Here is a 25,773-nt window from a genome sequence, read left to right as displayed (position 1 = left end):
CATCTAACTAAAGAACAAAAGTACTGCCACAATTTCAATGAAAATGACTAAATTCTGGAGTTGTGCCCTAGTAAATACTGTATTTTGAATAGCTGTGAGATGGGCATTTTTCTGATGACAATCTTAACAGTAAACTATTGATTGTATTGTAGAATGGAAGAATTTCGAAGAGGTTTTCGTTCATCTACAGTGGCTCAGAGAGGGAGGGAATGCTACACATAAAACCATGCACTGTAAGTTCTTATTGTATACATTTAAATGTCAAATGTTTGGGTAAACTAGACAATGGTCAATTCTACCATAACATTTTATGGTACAGCTTTATAATTTGAGAGCAAGAATTAAAGGTACTTCAAGTTGATCTTGAGAGCAAGAATTAAAGGTACTTCAAGTTGATCTTGAGAGCAAGAATTAAAGGTACTTCAAGTTGATCTTGAGAGCAAGAATTAAAGGTACTTCAAGTTGATCTTGAGAGCAAGAATTAAAGGTACTTCAAGTTGATCTTGAGAGCAAGAATTAAAGGTACTTCAAGTTGATCTTGAGAGCAAGAAATAAAGGTACTTCAAGTTGATCTTGATTTCAGATTGCATAACAAACAGTGGCAAATATTTATATTCTTAATATTTGTTCTATTAAAAACTGCCAAAGGAAAGGTAGCTAAAGTTAGGAATACACTGCTTAGTGATATTGTTCCGCTGTTTAGTACAATGCCTGTATGTAGCTAGGAAGAACATTCATCAGACAGTGTTGCAGTTAGTCTGTCTGGTGAACTAAATGACAAGGAAACTGATCCTAATGTTAAATACGAGAAATGAAATAATTTTCTTTTAGAGTTCATGCAAAGTTAATGATGGGAGTATGAGGATCAAATTAACAATGAATCACTAGCACACTTAATAGATTTTTTTTTTCTTAGGTCTTCATTTTTGCCAGTCATTTTGTTGTTCATTTTGCATGAACTCTTACAAAAAAATAATTCATTTCTTACTTAAATTCCGAGAAAAGAGATTAGAATAATTTAGTGGAGGAGTTATTATTCTGTATGGTTTCTTCTTTGAAGGTTGTCCGTGACTGTACAGAGGATATTTGTCAACGTCTCGATGTTGTTGACCAAGTGGAGATTGAAGAGTACACGGTGTTCCTGCGTACTCGGGATGGTCAGTTCAGTCGATTGCGTAATGAGGAGTATATCCTGGATGTAACGGCAGAGTTACTACGCAGCAGACGTGATTATGACCTTGTCTTCCAGAGAACAGTTTGGTACTTCCCATTTAAATCGTCAGATAACCTGCTCTACAATGAACTCATGTATTTCCAGGTAAGTTTGACAGATCTACTGATTTGTCAAAAAAATCGTGAGCTTACATGAGCTGAATAAGTAACAAATTCAAAAAGTCTTTTTTATGAATATGAAGTGATCCTGTTTATTTTGTGTCTGTTTCATTCAAGTTTAATATAGTAATAAGTTTTTCTCTGACAAAATTGTGCCTAGCAATAAAATTGTCTGTTTTTAGCTCACCAGAGCACAAAGTGCTCAGGGTGAGCTATTGTGATCGCTCACCGTCCGGCGTCCATCCGTCGTCCGTCCGTCCGTCCACACTTTCCTTTAAACAACATCTCGTCCTAAACCAACAGGCCAATTTTGATGAAACTTCACAGGGATGTTCCTTGGATGGTCTTCTCTAAAAATTGTTCAAAGAATTGAATTCCATGCAGAACTCTGGTTGCCATGGCAACCGAAAGGAAAAACTTTAAAAATCTTCTTCTCAAAAACCAGAAGCCCTAGAGCTTAGATATTTGGTGTGAAGCATTACCTAATGGACCTCTACCAAGTTTGTTCAAATTATGACCCCGGGGTCAAAATTGACCCCGCCCCAGGGGTCACTTGATTTTACATAGAAAAATCTTAAAAAATCTTCTTCTTGAAAACCAGAAGCCCTAGACCTTAGATATTTGACATGTAGCATTGCCTAATGGACCTCTACTAAAGTTGTTCAAATCATGACCCCAGGGTCAAAATTGACCCCGCCCCAGGGGTCACTTGATTTTACATAGTAAAATCTTCAAAAAAATTCTAAAAATAAAGCAGAAGGCCTAGGTCTTAGATATTTCACGTGTAGCATTGCCTAGTGGACCTCTACAAAATTTATTCAAATCAGACCCCCGGGGTCAAAATTGACCCCGTCCCAGGGGTCACTTGATTTTACATAGGAAAACCTTAAAAAATCTTCTTCTCAAAAAGCAGAAGCTCTAGAGCTTAGATATTTGACATGTAGCATTGCCTAGTGGACCTCTACTAAAGTTGTTCAAATCATGACCCCCGGGGTCAAAATTGACCCCGCCCTAGGGGTCGCTTGATTTTACATATGAAAATCTTCAAAAATTTTCTTAAAATAAACCAGAAGGCCTAGAGCTTAGATATTTCACATGTAGCATTGCATAGTGGACCTCTACAACATTTGTTCAAATCATGACCCCAGGGTCAAAATTGACCCCGCCCCAGGGGTCACTTGATTGTACATAGGAAAATCTTCAAAAAAATTCTAAAAATAAACCAGAAGGCCTAGGACTTAGATATTTGACATGTAGTATTGCCTAGTAGACCTCTACAAAATTTCTTCAAATCATGACCCCGGGGTCAAATTGGCCACGCCCCATGGGGTTACTTGATTGTACATAGAAAAATCTTCAATATTTTCTAAAAATAAACCAGAAGGCCTAGAGCTTAGATATTCAACATGTAGCATTGCTTAGTGGACAAAATTTGTTCAAATATTGACCCCCTCAGGGTCAAATTGACCAAGCCCCAGGGGTTACTTTATTGTACATAGGGAAATCTTCATAAATTTGCTTAAAATAAACCAGAAGGCCTAGATCTTAGATATTCGATATGTAACATTGCCTAGTCGACTTCTACAAACTTTGTTCAAATCATGACCCCCGGGGTAAAATTGGCCCCGCCCCAGTGGTTACTTGATTGTACATCGGAAAATTTTCCAAAAAATTTCTAAAAATCATCAGTTTGACATTTGAAACATATTAATCTGGTGAGCGATCCAGGGTCATCATGACCCTCTTGTTTAATATCACCTGAGCACAAAGTGCTAGGGATAAGCTATTGTGACCAGTTACCTGCCATCATCCATATTTTTGTTCAAGCAAACATCTCTGAAACCATTCAGCAAATATCAGCCAGCTTCCCAGGAATGTTCTTTGTGTGGATCTCTTTCAAGGTAGTTCAAAGGAAACTATTCCATGCAGAACACTATTAACATTGCAACAGAAAAGAAAACCTTCTTGTTAGAATTCATGCTAGCCTGATTTGAAAATAATTTCACCAAATTTAGACAATTATTTGACTGTCAAGATTGTTCAGGTTATTCCCATTTGTAAATAAAACATGGCTGCCAGAGGTCAAGGTCTCTTTTCTCTATATGTTTACAGTGGAGGTTATATCGGAATCTTTTTTTAGAAATGATGGACAGACTTTAAAATAATTTCACACAAGTGATCCTTATGTGACCCCCTGACAAAATTGTTCAAATTATTAAGATTTTGTCAAAAAACAGAGGTCACCTGTTCTTATATGGATATTGTGGAAAGAAGAAAAATCTTTACCTCTGAATCTACAGGTCAGTTTTCAAAATAATTTTGAAAAAAAATGTTTTTTGATGATCTTTTACCGAAAGTGTACTTGTTTGAGCTGTAAAATTTAGATGAGTGAGCAGAACAGTTGTGACACTTTTGTTTTGAAAATGTTAAGCAGAGTGAAATTTTGCGACATAGTTCTTGTGCTATTTCTCCCATTGAAAATATTATCACATGTCCAGTGAAGTTCAGCAAGCTTAGAGAACATGATTACTGTCTGTTTGTAACTGCTTATATGATTCCATATATATTTCAGTGCCTACCAGACTATATAGATGGTCTAGTTGTGATGATTCGCGATGGTGCTTTAAATAAACAATACGAGGTCAGTTATAGTACAACTTTATGGACTCATGTTTATTGTTAATAGTATACAAGGTTTTTTTCCTTTGCACTGGCTTATGACAGGGGTAAAATTTTAAAGTCTTTTTTTTTTCAGAACTGTTTGGGTAATTCTTTATTGTAACATAGGACAGCTAATTTGGTAGTTATTTAATGTCACTGCACATTTTTAGATCTTGCTCATTTTTACCATGCAGCAAATGAGCCATGTAATCATTTGAGCCGCGCCATGAGAAAATCAACATAGTGGCTTTGCGACCAGCATGGATCCAGACCAGACTGCGCATCCGCGCAGTCTGGTCTGGATCCATGCTGTTCCCTAACGGTTTCTCTAATTGCAATAGGCTTTGAAAGCGAACAGCATGGATCCTGACCAGACTGCGCGGATGCGCAGGCTGGTCTGGATCCATGCTGGTCACAAACCCACTATGTTGGTTTTCTCATGGCACAGCTCATTTATGCTGGCATTGTGTTACATTTCTGTGACTTCACATGAAAATCAAGGTACCAGCTGTAGTAGCAAGTTTAAATGGTACAAACATAGTATAAATCTGTTCCTTACACAAACAGAACCAGTCAGTCATAGATAGAAGATAATCTTTATACTTTGTGTTTGACAGATGGACATCCAGTTCATGGCAGCATTGTTACACAGGGCCTCGGATCATGTCAATATGCCGACACTGTAAGTTATACTTTTGTCTTAGATTTTATATAGAGTGTGTACATTTTATATTGTCATTGTTTAACCCTTACTAAAGGCAGGATCAGTCGTGTCTAGCATGATAAGTATTAAATCATGTGTTTGTTATTTTTTATTAGAAAATTATATTAAACTTTGGAGATGCAAGTAATATGCTGAATGATTAAATTCAACTTTTGTGCCCTCATTTTTGGGGGCTCTTTCGAGTAAGTATATTTTGCACTATGTGTGACAAAAATAGGAGTTACTAGTTTGTTTTGGCCTTCATTCAGTTTATTTTTAAATGCGGTGCATGAAGTATAAATTTATGTATACAAGTAAAATTTATTGAAATTGTTCCAAATGAAACTGCAACAGCATGCTCAAATACTCTGAAGTTACAAATTTATTGAAATTGCTTTTTTCCAGACGTGACCTTGAGCACTTGTTACCTGAGATTGTTCGTGTATTGCCAAGCTACAAGAGTCAGCAATGGTTAAATCGTGTACATGAAGAGATGAAAACAGTCATTAAACATACACCACCTGAGTGTATGGCCAAATTTGTTGGTACGTAAAACTCAGCTTTCACTTTTATCTTCATATGATATAAATTTTTCCAGATTAGAAGTCACCTACATGATAGTTGATTTCAATTTAGTTAGAAAAGCTCAACTTCAAACAATATTTCAAATGCTGCTGTAAGATTAAAATGAGCCGTGCCATGAGAAAACCAGCATCCGCGCAGTCTGGTCAGGCTCTATGCTGTTCGCTTTTAAAGCCTATTGGAATCGGAGAAACTGTTAGCGAACAGCATGGATCCTGACCAGACTGTGCAGATGCGCAGGCTGGTCAGGATCCATGCTGGTCGCATACCCACTATGTTGGTTTTCCCATGGCACGGCTCATTAATGATTTTAAAAACAAGAAATTTTTTGAAGACATAAAGAACTTTCCCAATGTCAAATTTTAGATCATTCTTGTGAGATTGACTTTTATATACTATTTTTGTGTATTTTACAGAGGTGCTTTCACAATGGCCTTTGTTTGGATCTACTTTCTTCAGAGTGAAGGTTAGTGCAGTACAATGTCTTTGATATCTTTGGAAAAAATTTTTTTACTTTGATTGTAAATTACTGACTAAAATGTCAAAAAGTTATGTTAAAAGATACTTTTAACAGCCCTATCAATAGGTAATAAAAAAAACAAAACAGTACAGTCAAAATTTTTATCAAGATTTTATTTTGGACTTGAAATCAGGGCATTTGACTATGCCTGCTGTTATGAGTTTTTATTGTTGTTATTTGGTTGCTATTCCTTGTCATACTTTGATTTATTGAGTGTAACTTGTTTTCATTTACAGAAAGTGTTAACACAGCCGATGTATGGAGAGTGTATCCTTGCTGTAAACAAAACTGGAATAGTTTTCCTTGATATTCGTTCACATGTAAGTTTATTATCTTTATAGGATTTTAATTATAAAATACTGAACGGCCTTAAAAACACAACACTTTTTGACCTTCAGCCAAAAGTTATTGTGAATCTGTGAAGCAATATTTTTGATATCAGAATTAACATAAACCTGTTACTTATAATTTCTAATGTTTAATTTTGAAATCATTCATGTGTGAAAACAGAGTAAATAATTCAGGCTTTTTATAACGATTTCTGGTCTGCGATAAATTCAGTGCGATAAATGAGGTCCTTCTCTATTAATTGTCGATCCTAAAAAACCATTATGTCTTTAAAAGATTTTAACATGGGTAATGTCGACTTTTTTCCATCTCAAGGCACGTAGAGAGTGATCTAACAACACAATTTTTTTTTTCAAAGTACAAAGTTCTAAAGGGTTGATTTCAATACATCTTTGAAGCTTTACATGAAACATGTTACTTTGGTAAAATATTTCAATTTTAGACTCCTTTTCGAAACTGGTTACAGAACAGTCTTAAGGAGAGCTCTTTGGTTTATACCTGAAACTCAATGTAAATAAGCATGTGTATAGGCTATTTGACTTTAAAAATTTTCAATAGGCAGTGAAGAATACAGTAAAAAACAGTTTGATGAAAAGTCTACACGAGAATAATTGAAATTATTAAATTTTTGTTTCAGGAGGTTTTCCTGCAGTATAGTTTTGGTGAAGTTCTTTCGACAAGACGTTACCGTAGTGACAGTAATCAAAACTACTTAGATATGAAACTGGGTAACCTTATGGTGCAGAAAATTGTACGCATAGAAACTGAACAAGGCTCGGATATCTCAAATCTGATTGGCCAGTACATGCAGGTGATCAATCGTCATCGGAAACGACCTTCAGAACGCGGTGTCACAGCTCCTTACCAGACACCTAGGGAACAGTCGTACTGAAAACATTCAGAGACACAAGTTATATAACGACACAAGATGCACACTGACACAAGTTACATGCTGACTCAAGTTCTACACGCTACCTTTGTGTTCAATAACAGAGTTCAATGTGTGTAACAGTATACAGTTATACCACAGTTTGTGGGATAAAAGCCATAGCAAGTGCTAGATAGCCATTGCCAAATAATGTCCGTACTATATTACTATATTTTGTAAAATATATATTATTATATAGTCTAAAATATCTGCTGTGATGTGATTGTTGGAAATCAAAATAGTTTATATATGTTGTTGGTATGTATATATTTTGTATTTGACTGGTTATGTGAAATTGGGACCAAAGTATTTCATTGATTGATAGTTTATATATGTTGTTGGCAGAAGGGTCATAGATTTTATTTCATTTAAAAAAATCCATAGGCTGGATTAGCAACCAGAATAAAAGTTGGTTTATATCCTACAATCCTAGACAGGATAACAGGCCGAAATCTGAGGCTCTGATATTTTTTATGTTAACTATACCTGCAGACACAGAGATTATATTTAATATGTATGTACTCTATGTTGATTGTGATTTTTGTTGGTTCTCTATCACAGACAGTGATATTTTCTGATTGGGTAGTTCTGCAGTCACTATAATGTATAAGGTATTTCTATGACAACATTATGATACTGCGTAAAGACTGCAGTGATTTTAAGTGAGTCTGCCCAAGAAGGATATGCAGCATGAAATATATACTTTTTTTTAATTAAATACTGCATTTACTTTGTGTAATTCTAAAATGTTGTTTTAGCTTTCCATGTATGGTACATCAACACATTAAGTTCAGTTGTATAATGCTCAGTGATTCCCATCTGGAGAGTATATAGTGAGAAAAGTGGAGTAACAAAATTATATCAGTTAGTGGTTTAAGATAGTTTATGACATCCTTTTTAATTACATTGAGAAAACATTCCTGATTGGAGGTCATAAACTGAGTTTGAGAACCAGTCTGTAAATGTAAGATTGAATCATCCAATCAGAGGCTTGGGATTTTAGACTGGTATTTACCTGCCTTCACTATCATAGCATATGAATGGATAGTCTGCTATGTACTGTTGATCCAGTTGTGTTACTATGAAAAAGTAAAACATAAACACTACATTATTTTTCATTGACTGACCCAATAATCGGTGATATAAATAACATATCTATATTTTGTAGTAAATATTATTTTGTGATAAATATTCCGATACATTCCATTTCAGTTGTATTATAGCAAGACACAAACAATGTTAAATGTACTGGTAGGAATATCACTGTTAATTGAAACTATGCAAAGTGTGTATTAGCACAGTATGCAAACCTTGTATTATGAGTCATAGCCAGAGAAAACCAGAAGATACACATTTTCAAATGTTTACTTTTTAAAGTGTATCAATTCTGATTTAATTCACGAATATGTGAGTGCAAAATGTAAAAAAAATCAATATTTTTAGATACCTGTAGATGGTTTCAAATTCTTTTACATTAACAGCTATGCAGTAAAGAATTAGTTGCAAAGTATATGAATCTGATATAATATAAAATGAGCTTTTTCAGTCAAATAATTGTTTTATAGCGATGGAACTTTGGTTGAAACAAATTAATTGCTGTTTGAATACACATCCAATTAATAAGTATATGAATACACATTGATGGCGACTTCTATTTACTGTGAAATAATTTAATTCTGTAGGCATAAAATCCTTGAGAAAATACAGAGAAATTTTCTTTGTTTGGATTTAATTTCATGGAATGATGCAAGAAATCCATGAAAAATAATCCCCTACAGAAATAAATGACTTTACAGTAGTTTAATGTTATTGACATCAACAGTGGGACCAAACAGCATGGCTTTTTTTTTTGTATATTTGTTTAATAAATAAATTATGTTAAGATACTGCTGACCTCATTTCATTCCAGTTCAATTAATATGCACATTCATTTACAAATAAAATATCTTTTGAAAGTTTAGTTGATATTTATAGTTGTTGAATTGTTTACATTCTACTTCCCTGTTTTATGTGAGGGGACAGAAAAAATGTGCTTCTTATATTTTGTGTATTATTGAAGTGACTTTTTTATGATTTGACAATTTTTGAAATGAAAAATGTTTATCAAAATATCAAAACTAATTTGCAAAATTTTAACGAATAATTTTTTCCTGATATTAGCTGGCATGCAATTTACAAATCAAAACAAGTTCATCCATTTACATCCTAAAATGAAACTAGTTTATCATAAATTCCCTTCCATTTATGTTTTATTGTACTGTCACATATATACTTACAAAAAACTAAAATAATATCAATATATTTATATTTGTTATTTAATTTACTTTATAGTTTATATGTAGATGAATCCTTTTTTGTTGTTATTGTTTGTATTGATAATAACTGTATCTAGTTTTGTTATGGATTGAAAATATCCCATTTTATTCTGTTTCTGTTGTTATTACATCTTAAGTAGTTAAACCTTTACAATGTGTTATAAGCTGTTACATTACACACTTGTAGCAAATTATGGTTGGCCTTCTTACAGGCCAAAGGATCATTGAAATTATGGCTCATCCAATAAACCTTTATGCAATATTAAATTATAGATGCCTGGTTGCTTTCAAAACAAGAGTATAATATAGTAAAGGTTTAAATCCTGATTCTGTTTATAAAGTGAAAGATAAAACATTTTAACATCTTTCACAGTTTATTTGTTAAGTCCATATACTTTCCTTAGCCGGGCTGCTGGAGAAACAATAAATAATTCTATGGTATTGTTTCAGTCTTTCGTGTTAAGGTTGTGTGTTAAAGTATAAACTGTATCACAATATTATATATTATGTATGTGCAATTATTATATATGTAATGATCTGATACATAAGCAATTTGCATATCTAACAGCATGCTTAGGTGAAAATATATTTTTTATATTGCAAAGGAAATAAATATATTATAAAGCAGATGTTTGTTTGTTGTAATAATCAGTAGGGTGATGTTGACTTAGCACCATAAATACAAATCTTGCATACAGTCGAGTGATGTTGGTCAGGCACCTTGAATACGGTACAGTTATGTTGGCCAAGCACCTTGCATACAGTAGAGAGATGTTGGCAAGGCACCTTGAATACAATAGAGTGATGTTGGCCAAGCACCTTTCATACGGTAGAGAGATGTTGGCACGTCACCTTGAATACAATAGAGTGATGTTGGCCAAGCACCTTGCATACAGTAGAGTGATGTTGGCAAGTCACCTTGAATACAATAGAGTTATGTTGGCCAAGCACCTTGTATACAATATTGTGATGTTGGCCAGACATCTTGCATTCAGCAGAGTGATGTTGGCCAGGCATCTTGCATTCAGCAGAGTGATGTTGGCCAGGCATCTTGCATTCAGTAGTGTGATGTTGGCCAGGCATCTTGCATTCAGCAGAGTGATGTTGGTCAGACATCTTTCATTCAGCAGAGTGATGTTGGCCAGGCACCTTGCATTCAGTAGAGTGATGTTGGCCAGACATCTTGCATTCAGCAGAGTGATGTTTGCCAAACATCTTGCATTCAGTAGTGTGATGTTGACCAGGCATCTTGCATTCAGTAGAGTGATGTTGGCCAGGCATCTTGCATTCACTAGTGTGATGTTGGCCAGGCATCTTGCATTCAGCAGTGATGTTGGCCAGGCATCTTGCATTCAGTAGAGTGATGTTGGTCAGACATCTTTCATTCAGTAGTGTGATGTTGGCCAGGCATCTTGCATTCAGTAGTGTGATGTTGGTCAGACATCTTTCATTCAGTAGTGTGATGTTGGCCAGGCATCTTGCATTCAGTAGTGTGATGTTGGTCAGACATCTTTCATTCAGTAGTGTGATGTTGGCCAGGCATCTTGCATTCAGTAGTGTGATGTTGGTCAGACATCTTTCATTCAGTAGTGTGATGTTGGCCATGCATCTTGCATTCAGTAGAGTGATGTTGGTCAGACATCTTTCATTCAGTAGTGTGATGTTGGCCAGACATCTTGCATTCAGTAGTGTGATGTTGGTCAGACATCTTTCATTCAGTAGTGTGATGTTGGCCAGGCATCTTGCATTCAGTAGAATGATGTTGGCCAGACATCTTGCATTCAGTAGTGTGATATTGGTCAGGCATCTTGCATTCAGCAGAATGATGTTGGCCAGGCACCTTGCATTCAGCAGAGTGATATTGGCCAGACATCCTATGTATGGTAGAGCAGTGTTGGCCAAACATCTTGCAATTAGTAGTGTGATGTTGGTCAGACATCTTGCATTCAGTAGTGTGATGTTGGTCAAACATCTTGCTTACAGTAGTGTGATGTTAGCCAGACATCTTGCATTCAGTAGTGTGATGTTGGTCAGACTTCTTGCATTCAGTAGTGTGATGTTGGCCAAACATCTTGCATACAGTAGTGTGATGTTAGCCAGACATCTTGCATTCAGCAGAGTGATGTTGGCCAGGCATCTTGCATTCAGTAGTGTGATGTTGGCCAGGCGTCTTGCATTCTGTAGTGTGGTGTTGGCCAGGCATCTTGCATTCTGTAGAGTGATGTTGGTCAGGCACCTTGCATTCTGTAGTGTGATGTTGGCAAGACATTCTGTGTATGGTAGAGTGGTGTTGGCCAAACATCTTGCATTCAGTAGTGTGATGTTGGTCAGACATTTTGCATTCAGTAGTGTGATGTTGGTCAAACATCTTTCATCCAGTAGTGTCATGTTAGCCAGACATCTTACTTTCAGTAGTGTGATGTTGGTCAGACATCTTGCATTCAGCAGAGTGATGTTGGTCAGGCATCTTGCATTCAGCAGAGTGATGTTGGCCAGACATCTTGAATACAATAGAGTGATGTTGGCTAGGCATCTGCATACAATAGTGTGATGTTGGCCAGACATCTTGCATTCAGTGTGATGTTGGCCAAGCATCTTGCATTCTGTAGAGTGATGTTGGCTAGGCACCCTGCATACAGTGGAGTGATGTTGGCCAGGCATTTTGTATACAATAGTGTGATGCTGGCCAGACATCTTGCATTCTGTAGAGTGATGTTGGCCAGGCACCTTGCATACAGTATTGTGATGTTGGCCAGACATCATGTGTATGGTAGAGTGGTGATGGCCAGACATCTGGCATTCAGTAGTGTGATATTAGTCAGACATCTTGCATTCAGTAGAGTGATGTTGGTCAGACATGTTGCGTACAGTAGTGTGATGTTAGCCAGACATCTTGCACTCAGTAGTGTGATGTTGGTCAGACATCTTGCATACAATAGTGTGATGTAAGCCAGACATCTTGCATACAGTAGTGTGATGTTGGTCAGATATCTTGCATTCAGTAGTGACATCTTGTATTCAGTGGAGTGATGTTGGCCAGGCACCTTGCATTTTGTAAAGGGATGTTGGCCAGGCACCTTGCATTCTGTAGAGTGATGTTTGCCAAGCATCTTGCATACAGTAGTGTGATGTACATCTTGTGCATGGTAGAATGATGTTGGCCAGACACTTGCATTCTGTAGAGTAATGTTGGCCAGGTACCCTGCATACAGTAGTGTGATGTTGGCCAGACATCTTGCATTCAGTAGTGTGATGTTGGTCAGACATCTTGCATTCAGTAGAGTAATGTTGGCAAGACATCTTGCATTCAGTGGAGTGATGTTGGCCAGGCACCTTGCATTTTGTAAAGGGATGTTGGCGAGGCACCTTGCATTCTGTAGAGTGATGTTTGCCAGGCATCTTGCATACAGTAGTTTGATGTACATCTTGTACATGGTAGAGTGATGTTGGCCAGACATCTTGTGTATTGTAGAGTGATGCTGGCTACAGTAGTGTGATGTTGGCCAGATATCTTGTGTATGGTAGGGTGATGTTGGCCAGGCACCTTGCATACAGTAGAGTGATGTTGGTCAAACATCTTATGTATGGTAGAGTGATGTTGGCCAGGCACCTTGCATACAGTAGTGTGATGTTGGCCAGACATCTTGTATTCAGTGTGATGTTGGCCAGGCACCTTGCATACAATAGGGTGATGTTGGCCAGGCACCTTGCATACAGTAGAGTTATGTTGGTCAAACATCTTGTGTATGGTAGAGTGATGTTGGCCAGGCACCTTGCATACAGTAGTGTGATGTTGGCCAGACATCTTGCATTCAGTGTGATGTTGGCCAGGCATCTTGCATTCTGTAGAGTGATGTTGGTCAGGCACCTTGCATACAGTAGTGTGATGTTAGCCAAGCATCTTGCATTCTGTAGAGTGATGTTGGCCAGACACCTTGCATACAGTAATGTGATGGTAGCCAGACATCTTGTGTATGGTAGAGTGATGTTGGCAAGACATCTTGCATTCAGTAGAGTGATGTTGGCCAGGCATCTTGCATTCAGTAGAGTGATGTTGGCCAGGCACCTTGCATTCTGTAAAGGGATGTTGGCCAGACATCTTGCATTCAGTAGAGTGCTGTTGGCCAGGCGCCTTGCATTCTGTAAAGAGATGTTGACCAGTCATCTTGCATTCAGTAGAGTGATGTTGGCCAGGCACCTTGCATTCTGTAAAGGGATGTTGGCAAGGCACCTTGCATTCTGTAAAGAGATGTTGACCAGTCATTTTGAATTCAGTAGAGTGATGTTGGCAAGACATCTTGCATTCTGTCTTGCATTCAGTAGAGTGATGTTGGCCAGGCACCTTGCATTCTGTAAAGGGATGTTGACCGTCATCTTGCATTCAGTAGAGTGCTGTTGGCCAGGCGCCTTGCATTCTGTAAAGAGACGTTGACCAGTCATCTTGCATTCAGTAGAGTGATGTTGGCCAGGCACCTTGCATTCTGTAAAGGGATGTTGGCAAGGCACCTTGCATTCTGTAAAGAGATGTTGACCAGTCATTTTGAATTCAGTAGAGTGATGTTGGCAAGACATCTTGCATTCTGTAAAGGGATGTTGGCTAGTCATCTTGCATTCAGTAGAGTGCTGTTGGCCAGGCACCTTGTATTCAGTAGAGTGCTGTTGGCCAGGCACCATGTATTCAATAGAGTGCTGTTGGCCAGGCGCCTTGTATTCAGTAGAGTGCTGTTGGCCAGGTGCCTTGATTTAGTCAGTAAAATCAGAATCATTCACGTCAAACTTTCTATTTTATGTTAAAAACCATAATATTGTTAAAAAAATAAGACCAATAAGTTTTCTTTTCTATCTATGCCCACCTGCTCAGATGAATAGGGAGAGCACAGAACTACGAATTGCTTGTTCATGAGTTTGATCCCAGGGATGTATACATATATAATGATTTGAATTACTAGACATATTGTGTCAGGAGTCTTTTCATCCTCCATCTCTTAATTATGAGGAGAGGTTGGCATGTACTTGTGGATAAAAGGTTAGTACTGATACAGAGCCTGAGTGAATGCAGTAGTGAAGTGGTTACACTCCCTGACTAAGAAACCATAGCAGAGGTCGCCTGTTTGTTCCCCCGCTCCCCAACTAAAAATTACTTACACTTAGATAAGAGTTTTAGATAAGATTCCCTTGTATGTGTGCATTACACATGGCATGCTATAGAACCAGGGAAGCTTCTGGAATTGGAGCATCTTCTGTATCTTGCATTATCCTCCCACTAACATAAATAATGGTCTTCTGGAGGAGTTGCCTATATGGGTAACCACTGGGGACTATAACTAAGATTATATGCAAACAAATAGAACCAGAAATACTGGTAAGGTTAACTTCCCGCCGTTACAGAACTCAAATACTGTTGAGACAAAGCCAATTTTTCCATCCATCCAAGGATGATTTTGTCTAGTTTTGAGCGTTTTCTGTTTTCTGATTCTTAGCCGTCATAAGTTAAAAAAAAACTTCCGGTTCATGTGTGCGCTGCGAAATTGAAAAAAATAGTATTTCAAGGTGAATATACGGCAAATAAAACCAAGATGATATTGAAATGTTAATAAAAACGTTGTTTTCTTATCCGTGAATATTCATGTACTGTTGACACATGGAATTTACCCGTTAATAGAATTGATGGTGTGTCATAGTTTTCGGATAGGAAGGGTAACTGTATGCCTCTTTATTTTCTCAATGATTTGAGTCAATGGAAAATTTGCTCTTGCAGCTTTTCCTATTGGCAGTGGCTACGATTACGGTACCGTAATCCTAGCCTCCGATTCTAGGATTACGGAAGTTCCGTATTCCTAGACATACCTATGAGAATAGGCTAGGATTACGGAAGTATTTATCCTGGATGTACCAATTACCAGTGTATTAATGATTGATATTCCACAATACATGACATTTGATTCATATGCTTACTAAAATTAAACTCACTTTCAAGAAAAAAGTATTTTCTTTTTATTAAAAGTTAATTTTATTCTCCTGGGAACAGAATTATCGTCAATAATAGGTCATGTTTTGACCTACCATGGTCGCCATCTTGGATGTTTACAGTTACCTATTACCGGTGGAATTGTGGGAAATAATGCTACTGCATTAAACTTCCATCCAGAAACACAAAAATAACAAGTAAACACAGCTTAAAGTTCTGGCTACTGGATTATATAATCTGCTGTGGAGAAGAACAGTATATTATAACATATAACATGAATAAAATAAATGAATAATATCACAAACAGCACTGTGTCCCTTTTTTGTCAAAATCACAGATAAACCAGAATTATCACATTCAGTGGTGATTTAAAGAACTCATCATGACTCTTTTAAAAACTTCACAGCACAGCAGTATTTCAGGTGTGTCCAATGACCACACTTATCACACTTTAGCTTGTAACTGTAATGAAATAAACAAAAATACTTACCACATGCATAACATGCACACAATATTGAATGAAATTTGATTTCTCAGTTCTTAACAATGAAAAGTCGGAAGTTTAGTCCTGTAGTATTGTTCATCAAAAAGGGCGCCAAAAAGCGCATGTGTGAGGCAGTGCTTGATGACGTCATTTACAAGAGTAAACTCCTTCTGTCACCTATTTTCTAGGGAATTTAATCATAATTCATCGAGTGTTATTGAAGTTTATCAGTAAAGTACACTGGAAAAACATATTTTCTATCAAATCATATATGAATCATATAGAATAAATAAATAACTTACCCTTAGGAAGGACATATTTCACGGAAGATACACTTGACGAATAGTCGTGTTATTTTGTAAACAAAGGATTCCGGAAGTGCTCTTCAGGAAGTAAATATTCGAGATTTTCGGATTGCACCGGTAATAGGTAACCACCGGTAATAAGTGATGTGGGGATAAGAGGCATTAAATATAATACATGCATAAATGATGTTGTAAACTTACTTTTTTCACTTAAAATAGCGAAATGAAATACGAAAACGAATACAGGTGTTGATTTCGCCCGATTCTATATGCGAGGAAATCTAAAGTGACTGGCAAAATCAAATCATAAACTTTTAAGGAATAAATATTTAAAAAAATATTTTTTAGCTATTATTAAGAATATATATAATTCTTCATTTGTCTGCCAATTTTCAAACAAGAAATATATTTATTAAGTGTGGTTTTGGCAAGAAAAACTTATTTATACATACGGATGTTGATTTCGCCTGTTTCTTTAAGATTATACTAACCCGAAATGGCTGATCGATAGCACGAAATAATAGGGCAGGCATGAAAAAAAAACACACACGATATTTTTAGTGAAATAAGTTAGTTTACAATAACATTTGTGCATGTCCTAACATACATTTGATGCCTCTTAAGTATTTCCGTAATCCTAGCCTATCCTCATAGCTGTGTCTAGGAATACGGAACTTCCGTAATCCTAGAATCGGAGGCTAGGATTACGGTACCGTAATCGTAGCCACTGCCTTTCCTATTTCTATGGAAGTGTCTAGGGGTACGGATCCGTACCTCTAGAATCAGATTCTAGAGGTACGGATCCATACCTCTAGATCCGTACCTCTAGAATCAGAATTCAGATTCTAGAGGTACGGATCCGTATCTCTAGACAAGCCCGTTAGGGGTTTCCTAGGGGTACGGACCTCCGATTTTCTAGATATTAAGGGTCATTTACATTTCAAATTTTGTTGAAAATGAAATAACAAATAAGAATTCATCAGAATTCACCTTAAACTTGGATCTAAATGGTTTACAGATAACAACGTTCACCCGAATTGTTACATTTACTTCCGAAACGTAAATAATCAAGGAACACCGAGTAAATCATGATGATTCGAACCGGCAGAAAAAAAAAGATATAAAGATTAAAAAAAAACAAAAAACAGTTAAATATCTTGGGGAAAAAAAACTATTTTTAATGATAATTAAACCTTAGGGTATTTATGTTTTCCACACATTTGGTAGCCGTTACGAGATACAAGGGACGTTTTCAGAAACAGTTTCTTTTACTTAATGTCGGTTAATTGATTATTAAACAATCAGTTCCATGCCGATTATCATTATATCTTGTTAAATAACAGAATAAATAGGTGCACATTTTTATGCATAATTAATGTTTTCCTGCTGAATTTCAACTAGAATTCATTTAAGGGTTACAAGCAATCTTTTATCTGTTATCAACAGTTTATTTTACAACAAACTTATCGGCACGGAACAGTGTATTCATTTGGAGTTCCTCGGTTATTTAGGTTTTGAAAGAGAAAGTAAACAATCGGGTGAACGCTGGTATCTGTAAACCATTTAGATCCAAGTTTTAAGCGAACACTAGTTAAGTCTTATTTTTATTTCATTTTCAACAAAATTTAAGATATATATAACCCTACACATCTAGAAAAAGGAGGTCCGTACCCCTAGAAAACCCCTAACAGGCTTGTCTAGAGGTACGGATCCGTACCTCTAGAATCAGATTCGAGAGGTACGGATCCGTACCCCTAGAGACACTTCCTATTTCTATAGTGTTCTCACTAGAAATTTTAAATTGCAGTCCTGGGACTCCCAAAGCTGAAAATTAACGGTCCTAACTAGACAGATAGATAAATAAAGTGAGGTGTTTTGTCACAATCTATCCAGTTGTGTCCTCATTTCATGACCTTTAGCTTCGATTTTCGCATATGCGCAGTACAGCTGACAAGTACTTGTTACTACTTTAATAACACCACATTACAAATGAACTATTAACTGGAGTCACTGGACCCTCAAAACTCTGTAAACTGTAGCATTAACAAAAAATCATGTACCTGATTTGTATACATGCAGTGATCTGCTTCACCCAAAAGCTGTTTCCTCAATACGTGACTTTTGATTGGCTGCTCATTAGGGTCAAGGTTGTTACGGTGAATTGTTATTTACAGTAATATAATCAGGGTTTTCCTTACCCAAAAATCTGCAGGAGTGCGTCACCTCGATGTTGCGCAAAAAGTCCTTTCTGATAATTTCTTTCTCGTAGTTCTTTTTCGTTAATTTAGCCATTCCCACTTCCATTTGTTTAACGGTCTCTTCTAGATCTTTTGTGTTGTACCCTACAGGTAAAAACTTAATTTTCGGCAACATTCTTCGTCTGGCTCCGCCCCCTATTTTTAGAGTTATGGCCCCTGAAATAGTCAAAAATGCACATTTTCACCTTGTGACACTCCTAGTTCAAAAAGTATTTGATATAGATTCATGAAACCTTGCATGAGTATTAATCATGATATGAACTTGCGCATCTCCTATTTTTAATCTGGGTCCGCATCCTATTTCTAGAGTTATGGTCCCTGAAATAGTGAAAATGAACATTTTCACCTTGTGACACGCCTAGCTCAAAAAGTATTTGATATAGATTCATGAAACCTTGCATGAGTCTTTATCATGATATGAACTTACGCACCTCCTATGTTTCATCTGGGTCCGCCCCCCCTACTTCCAGAGTTATGGCCCCTGAAATAGTAAAAAAATGCACATTTTCACCTAAATATGTGCCTCACTCAGAAAGTATTTAATGTAAATTCATGAAACTTTGCTTGAGTCTTTATCATAATGTGACCTTGCACACTTGGCATTCTTCTTGAGAATTTTAGTGTTTTTTACAGAGTTATGGCCCTTGAAATAGCCAAAATAGTGGATTTTTTGTTTGTGATGCTCATAACTCAAAAAGTATATGGTATAGAATAATTAGAATAATGAATCTTTTTCATAATTTTTTTTTAGGCTAAACCCCATTAAGACTGCAAACATTTGAATTATTTCCCCTTATTTGTGACAAATCTACCAGTGTGTGGGGGGAGGGGGGCACACCCTGTGTCCTACAGACACATTCTAGTTTAAATAGACTTTATTTATTTCTTAGAGGGATGTAGCTCTCGCGTAAGTGAAGTCTTTCCACATGATTATTACACGTAACTGACTTCTTATCGGATGATGCGTGAAATACTTTAAAACAGCAGGCGGCATTGCTTGCATTTTGACAGTAGACTCACTGCGGGGTGGGATAAGGGTAATAAAAAAATGGCTTAACTTTACATCTCTTTGTCCGAAAATTGAGCGGGCGGCAGACGGCGTCCACAGACTTTTTCCGGAGCATATCTTCTTCATGCATGGAGGGATTTTGTTGAAACTTGGCACAATTGTTCACCATCATAAGACGGAGTGTCATGCTCAAGAACCAGGTCCCTAGGTTTAAGGTCAAGGTCACACAGAGGTCAAAGGATCCAAGAATGAAAACTTTGTCCAGAGCATAAATAAAATTTCTTCTTCATGCATGGAGGGATTTTGATATAACTTGGCACAAATGTTCACCACCACGAGACGGAGTGTCTTGCGCAAGAACCAGGTCCCAAGGTCTAAGGTCAAGGTCACACCAAGAGGCCAAAGATCAGATACAACAATGACTTTGCCCAAAGCATTTTTAGCTCATCTGATTTTTTGAAAAAAAATGATGAGTTATTGTTATCACTTGAGCGGTTGTCGGCATCGGCGTCGGCGTCAGCGTTGCCTGGTTAAGTTTTATGTTTAGGTCAGCTTTTCTCCTAAACTATCAAAGCTATTGCTTTGAAACTTGGAATACTTGTTCACCATCATAAGCTGACCCTGTATAGCAAGAAACATAACTCCATCTTGCTTTTTGCAAGATTTATGGCCCCTTTTGTACTTAGAAAATATCAGATTTCTTGGTTAAGTTTTATGTTTAGGTCAACTTTTCTCCTAAACTATCAAAGCTATTGCTTTGAAACTTGGAATACTTGTTCACCATCATAAGCAGACCCTGTACATCAAGAAACATAACTCCATCTTGCTTTTTGCAAGAATTATTGCCCCTTTTGGACTTAGAAAATCAGTTTTCTTGGTTAAGTTTTATGTTTAGGTCAGCTTTTATCCTAAACTATCAAAGCTATTGCTTTAAAACTTGCAACACTTGTTCACCATCATAAGCTGACCCGTACAGCAAGAAACATAACTCCATCCTGCTTTTTGCAAGATTTATGGCCCCTTTTGGACTTAGAAATATCAGATTTCTTGGTTAAGTTTTATGTTTAGGTCAACTTTTTCTCTTAAACTATCAAAGCTATTGCTTTGAAACTTGCAACACTTGTTCACCATCATAAGCTGACCCTGTACAGCAAGCAACATAACTCCATCCTGCTTTTTGCAATAATTATTGCCCCTTTTGGACTTAGAAAATCATTTTCTTGGTTGAGTATTATGTTTAAGGCAACTTTTCTCATAAACTATCAAAGCTATTGCTTTAAAACTTGCAACAGTTTTTCACAATCATAAGTGGACACTGTACATCAAGAAACATAACTCTATCCTGCTTTTTGCAAGAATGATGGCCCTTTTTAGACTTAGAAAATCATGGGTAGGACAATATTTCTATTATACAAAAAAAATCAGATGAGCGTCAGCACCCGCAAGGCGGTGCTCTTGTTTTCTTCATGCATGAAGGGATTTTGATGTAACTTGGCACAACTGTACACCATCATGAGATGAAGTGTCATGCGCGGGTCCCTCCTTTAGAATTACTTCCCTTTCTTGTTACTATAAATAACTTGTATTGTAACTTTTTCATTACTAGTTGTAGGGAAAAATCGAGACCAATTTTCTGTAGTACAACATGCATGATACATCCAATTTTGAGGTGTATGTTAACCTATCTCTACCTGGTAAGGATTTTTGTGTGAACTTACAATTTTTTGGGGGGATTTTTTTATTTATTTTTTTATAAAGATTAACTTCCCTTAGTTGTTACTATAAATAACTTATATTGTAACTTTTTTATAATTGACTGTAGGGAAAAACCAAGTCCACTTTTCTGTGGTACAACATAGATGTTACTTTCAAATTTAAGGTGTATTTTAAGGTATCTCTACCTGGTAAGGAGTTTTTATGTGGATTTAGAAAAACAAAAGAATTACAATAATTACTACCACACAATTAAAATTCCATTTGCAAATACAGGTGCTAGTGTAAAGAAATTAGCTGTGAGGGGCGTATATTGTTACTTTCTGGCACTTTTGTTGTTCTTTCATTTGGTTTTTTAGCTCACCTGAGCAATGCTCAGGTGAGTTTTTCTGATCGCTCGATGTCCGGCGTCTGTCGTCCGTCGTCTGTCGTCTGTCAACATTTAGCTTGTGTATGCGATAGAGGCTGTATTTTTCAATTAATCTTCATGAATGTTGGTCAGAATGATAACCTTGATAAAATCTAGGCCGAGTTCGAAAATGGGTCATCTCGGGTCAAAAACTAGGTCACTAGGTCAAATCAAAGAAAAACCTTGTGTATGCGATAGAGGCTGTATTTTTCAATTAATCTTCATGAATATTTGTCAGAATGATAACCTTGATGAAATCTAGGCCGAGTTCGAAAATGGGTCATCTGGGGTCAAAAACTAGGTCACTAGGTCAAATCAAAGAAAAACCTTGTGTATGCGATAGAGGCTGTATTTTTCAATTATTCTTCATGAATATTGGTCAGAATGATAACCTTGATGAAATCTAGGCCGAGTTCGAAAATGGGTCATCTGGGGTCAAAAACTAGGTCACTAGGTCAAATCAAAGAAAAACCTTGTGTATGCGATAGAGGCTGTATTTTTCAATTGATCTTCATGAATTTTGGTCAGAATGATTGCCTTGATGAAATCTAGGCCAAGTTCGAAAATGGGTCATCTGGGGTCAAAAACTAGGTCACTAGGTCAAATCAAGGAAAAACCTTGTGTATGCGATAGAGGCTGTATTTTTCAATTGATCTTCATGAATTTTGGTCAGAATGATAACCTTGATGAAATCTAGGCCGAGTTCGAAAATGGGTCATCTGGGGTCAAAAACTAGGTCACTAGGTCAAATCAAAGAAACACCTTGTGTATGCAATAGAGGCAGTATTTTTCAACTGATCTTCATGAAATTTAGCCAGAATGATTACCTTGATAAAATCTAGGCTGAGTTCGAAAATGGGTCATCTGGGGTCAAAAACTAGGTCACTAGGTCAAATCGAAGAAAAACATTGTGTATGCAATAGAGGATGTATTTTTCAATTGATCTTCATGAAATTTGGTCAGAGTGATTGCCTTGATGAAATCTAGGTCGAGTTTGAATATGGGTTATCTGAGGTCAAAAAATAGGTCACTAGGTTAAATTAAAGAAAAATCTTGTGTATGCGATAGAGACTGTTTTTTTCAATTGATTTTTATGAAATTTGGTCGAAATTTTGTCAGAGTGATTACCTTGATGAAATCTAGGCCAAGTTCGAAAATGGGACACCCGGGGTCAAAAACTAGGTCACTAGGTCAAATCAAGGAAAAACCTTATGTATGCGATAGAGGCTGTATTTTTCATTTTATCTTCATGAATTTTGGTCAGAATAATTACCTTGATGAAATCTAGGCCGAGTTTGAAAATGGGTTATCTGGGGTTAAAAAGTAGGTCACTAGGTCAAATCAAAGAAAACCCTTGTGTATGCGATAGAGGCTGTATTTTTCAACTGATCTTCATGAAATTTTGTCAGAATGATAACCTTGATGAAATCTAGACCAGTTTTGAAAATGGGTCATCTGGGGTCGAAAACTAGGTCACTAGGTCAAATCAAAGAAAACGTTTTGTATGCGATAGAGGCTGTATTTTTTAATCGAGGTTGATGAAATTTAGTCAGAATTGTTGCCTTGATCAAATCTAGGTCAAATTCGAATATAGGTCATCTTAGCTCAAAAACTAGGTCACTAGGTCAAATTGAAGAAAATACTTGTTTACACTTAAGAGACCACATTTTTGATCAAATCTTAATGAAAATTGGTCAGAATATTTGTTTCCATGAAATCACTATGTCAAACATGTTTACACTGTTATGGTGTGTTTATCAGGTGAGCGACCTAGGGCCATCTTGGCCCTCTTGTATTTATTTTTCATGATCTTATATTTTTTCTGAATATTGGAATATTCGTTTCCATCCCTAGTAAATACCATAGATGATTTAGATCAGGTGTGTTTTTGCTCCAAAAAGCTTTAAAATGAATTTGTTGTCAGTTATAGGGAGAACAGAAGAGTTTTCAAAGATGGCAAAAAAGAAGAAAATTAAGCAGCCTGGTATGAGAAAGGATGACACAGATGCAGGAGCAATGGACATTGACCAAACAGTACCACAGTTAGCGGTGCCTGTCACAGAATTACCTGCCATACAGGTTAAAGGTCAAACAGGTAAAAATACCAGAGCAGAAACTGAACTTACAGTTTTAAAGCAGAATGGATCCTCTCAAGACAACAATAGAGAAACACCTAGTGGTTTAATTGGAGGTACTACGAAACAGTCATTTGAAAAACCATCAGGTTCAAAGTCAGTTCCTCATGGTGGAGATGGTAGACAAGGAAAAGACCCAGTTCGTCCAGTAGAAACAAATTCTACCGTATTAGAAAATACTTCAGGGACATCTGAACTTAAAACAAGTGTACCATATAAAGGAAAATCTTCCAGTCATATTAAGAACCCAGATATTACTGGAGAAGTATTGTCACATGGTGGCAAGAAATTTGTTCAAGGTGATCAGAAAAAAGTGTCAACTAGTAAGGCAGCAGCAAAGTATATAAAAGAGGTTACAACAACGAAAGTAGAGCGAAAGAGAGGGAAAAAGATGGAGCAAAAGATAGAACAAAGGATACATATGAAAAATAAGAAAATTAAAGATCCTCGGTTGATACCAAGAATGAAAGAGGTATAACTATTTTTTTTATGCCCCCAAAGGGAGGCATATTAGTTTTCAACTGTCCATTCGTTCGTTAGTTCGTCACAACGTTAACTTTTTGCATGAAGGCACTTTACTCGTGAACCACTGCACCCAGGACCTTCAAACTTCACCTGCTGATAGTACTTATTAGCCCACCATCATCAGATGGTGGGCTATTAAAATCATTCTGCGTCCGTGGTCCGTCCGTCCGTCATTCCGTCCGTCCGTCCGTCCGTCCGTTAACAATTTCTCGTTATCGCATCTCCTCAGAAACTACTGGGGGGATTTTGACCAAACTTTGTCAGAATGATGTATTGGTACCCTAGTTGTGTCCCTCTGAAAATCAGACTGGTTCAACAATTTATGAGTGAGTTATGGCCCTTTGTTTATTTCTATATTTTACATAGATTTATATAGGGAAAAACTTTGAAAACCTTTTTATCCAAAACCACAGAGCCTAGGGCTTTGATATTTGGTTTGAAGCATCATCTAGTGGTCCTCTGCCAAGATGATTCAAATTATTTCTCTGGGGTCAAATATGGCCCCGCCCTGGGGGTCACATAGTTTATAATGACTTATATAGGGAAAAACTTTGAATAACCCCTTGTCCAAAACCACAGGGCCTAGGGCTTTGATATTTTGTATGTGACATCATCTAGTGGTCTTCAACTAAGATTGTTCATATTATACCCCTAGGGTCAAATATGGCCCCGCCCTTGGGGTCATATGGTTTACATAGACTTACATAAGGAAAAACTTTGAAAATCTTCTTGTCCAAACCACAAAGCCTAAGGCTTTGATACTTGTAATGTAGCATCATCTAGTGGTTCTCTACCAAGTTTGTTCAAATTATCGCCCTAGGGTCAAAAATGGCCCGCCCTGGGGGTCACATGGTTCATATAGACTTATATAGGGAAAAGCTTTTAAAATGTTCTTGTCAATAACTAAAACATTCAAATTTGGACCACATGTATATTTTTGAGTGGCAAGATGAACCTTGACACGAGTTGACCTTGATTTTGACCTAGTGACCTACTTTCACATTTCTGTAGCTACAGCCTTCAAATTTGGACCACTTGTATGTTTTTGAGTGGCAAGATGAACCTTGACATGAGTTGACCTTGATTTTGACCTAGTGACCTACTTTTACATTTCTCAAGCTACAGCCTTCAAATTTGGACCACTTGCATAGTTTTGTGTACCGAAATGAACTTTGACCTTTACATTGACCTAGTGACCTACTTTCACATTTTTTAGGTACAGGCTTCAGATTTGGACCACATGCATAGTTTTGTATTCTGAAATAGAATTTGACCTTGATTTTGACCTAGTGACCTACTTTTACATTTCTCAAGCTATAGCCTTCAAATTTGGACCACATGCATAGTTTTGTGTATTGAAATGAACCTTGACCTTTACATTGACCTAGTGACCTACTTTCACATTTCTGTAGCTACAGGCTTCAAATTTAGACCACATGCATAGGATTGTGTACTGAAACAAACTTTGACCTCGACATTGACCTAGTGACCTACTTTCACATTTCTCAAGCTACAGCTTTTGAATTTGGATCTTATGCACAGTGTTGTGTACGGAAATGAAATTTGACCTTGAGGTAG

At 36.8% G+C, this 25,773-nt stretch overlaps 3 protein-coding genes across 14 annotated transcripts in view; all 3 read left to right on the top strand.

Moving 5' to 3' along the window:
- Positions 1-10,016, top strand: part of LOC123564261 (unconventional myosin-XV-like) — a 57,454-nt gene extending 47,438 nt beyond the window's left edge. For all 8 annotated transcript variants that reach the window (XM_053536878.1, XM_053536874.1, XM_053536877.1 and 5 more), the window contains 8 exons: positions 153-233; positions 1,061-1,318; positions 3,905-3,973; positions 4,611-4,675; positions 5,102-5,241; positions 5,695-5,744; positions 6,035-6,118; positions 6,784-10,016. In XM_053536878.1, the coding sequence (XP_053392853.1) occupies positions 153-233; positions 1,061-1,318; positions 3,905-3,973; positions 4,611-4,675; positions 5,102-5,241; positions 5,695-5,744; positions 6,035-6,118; positions 6,784-7,038 (1,002 nt within the window). In that variant the 3' untranslated portion in view covers positions 7,039-10,016. The remainder of the gene's footprint in view (positions 1-152; positions 234-1,060; positions 1,319-3,904; positions 3,974-4,610; positions 4,676-5,101; positions 5,242-5,694; positions 5,745-6,034; positions 6,119-6,783) is intronic.
- Positions 10,017-10,160: 144 nt separating this feature from the next.
- Positions 10,161-10,748, top strand: LOC123562268 (uncharacterized). The gene has a single exon (XM_045354914.2). It carries the CDS (start codon positions 10,161-10,163, stop codon positions 10,746-10,748), a length of 588 nt encoding a protein of 195 aa, XP_045210849.2.
- Positions 10,749-14,805: 4,057 nt separating this feature from the next.
- Positions 14,806-25,773, top strand: part of LOC123564260 (uncharacterized) — a 49,948-nt gene continuing 38,980 nt past the window's right edge. Inside the window, exons 1-2 of one of the 5 annotated variants that reach the window (XM_053536872.1) lie at positions 14,806-14,939; positions 23,466-24,142. In XM_053536872.1, coding sequence (XP_053392847.1) covers positions 23,489-24,142 — 654 coding nt within the window. In that variant the 5' untranslated portion in view covers positions 14,806-14,939; positions 23,466-23,488. Of the gene's footprint in view, positions 15,093-23,459; positions 24,143-25,773 lie in introns of all 5 variants that reach the window. The other 4 variants (XM_053536869.1, XM_053536871.1, XM_053536868.1 and 1 more) reach the window with 4 other exon arrangements.

This window comes from Mercenaria mercenaria, chromosome 2, assembly GCF_021730395.1.
Source record: "Mercenaria mercenaria strain notata chromosome 2, MADL_Memer_1, whole genome shotgun sequence".
Lineage (NCBI taxonomy): Eukaryota > Metazoa > Mollusca > Bivalvia > Venerida > Veneridae > Mercenaria > Mercenaria mercenaria.
This window is presented reverse-complemented; position numbering and strand designations above follow the sequence as displayed.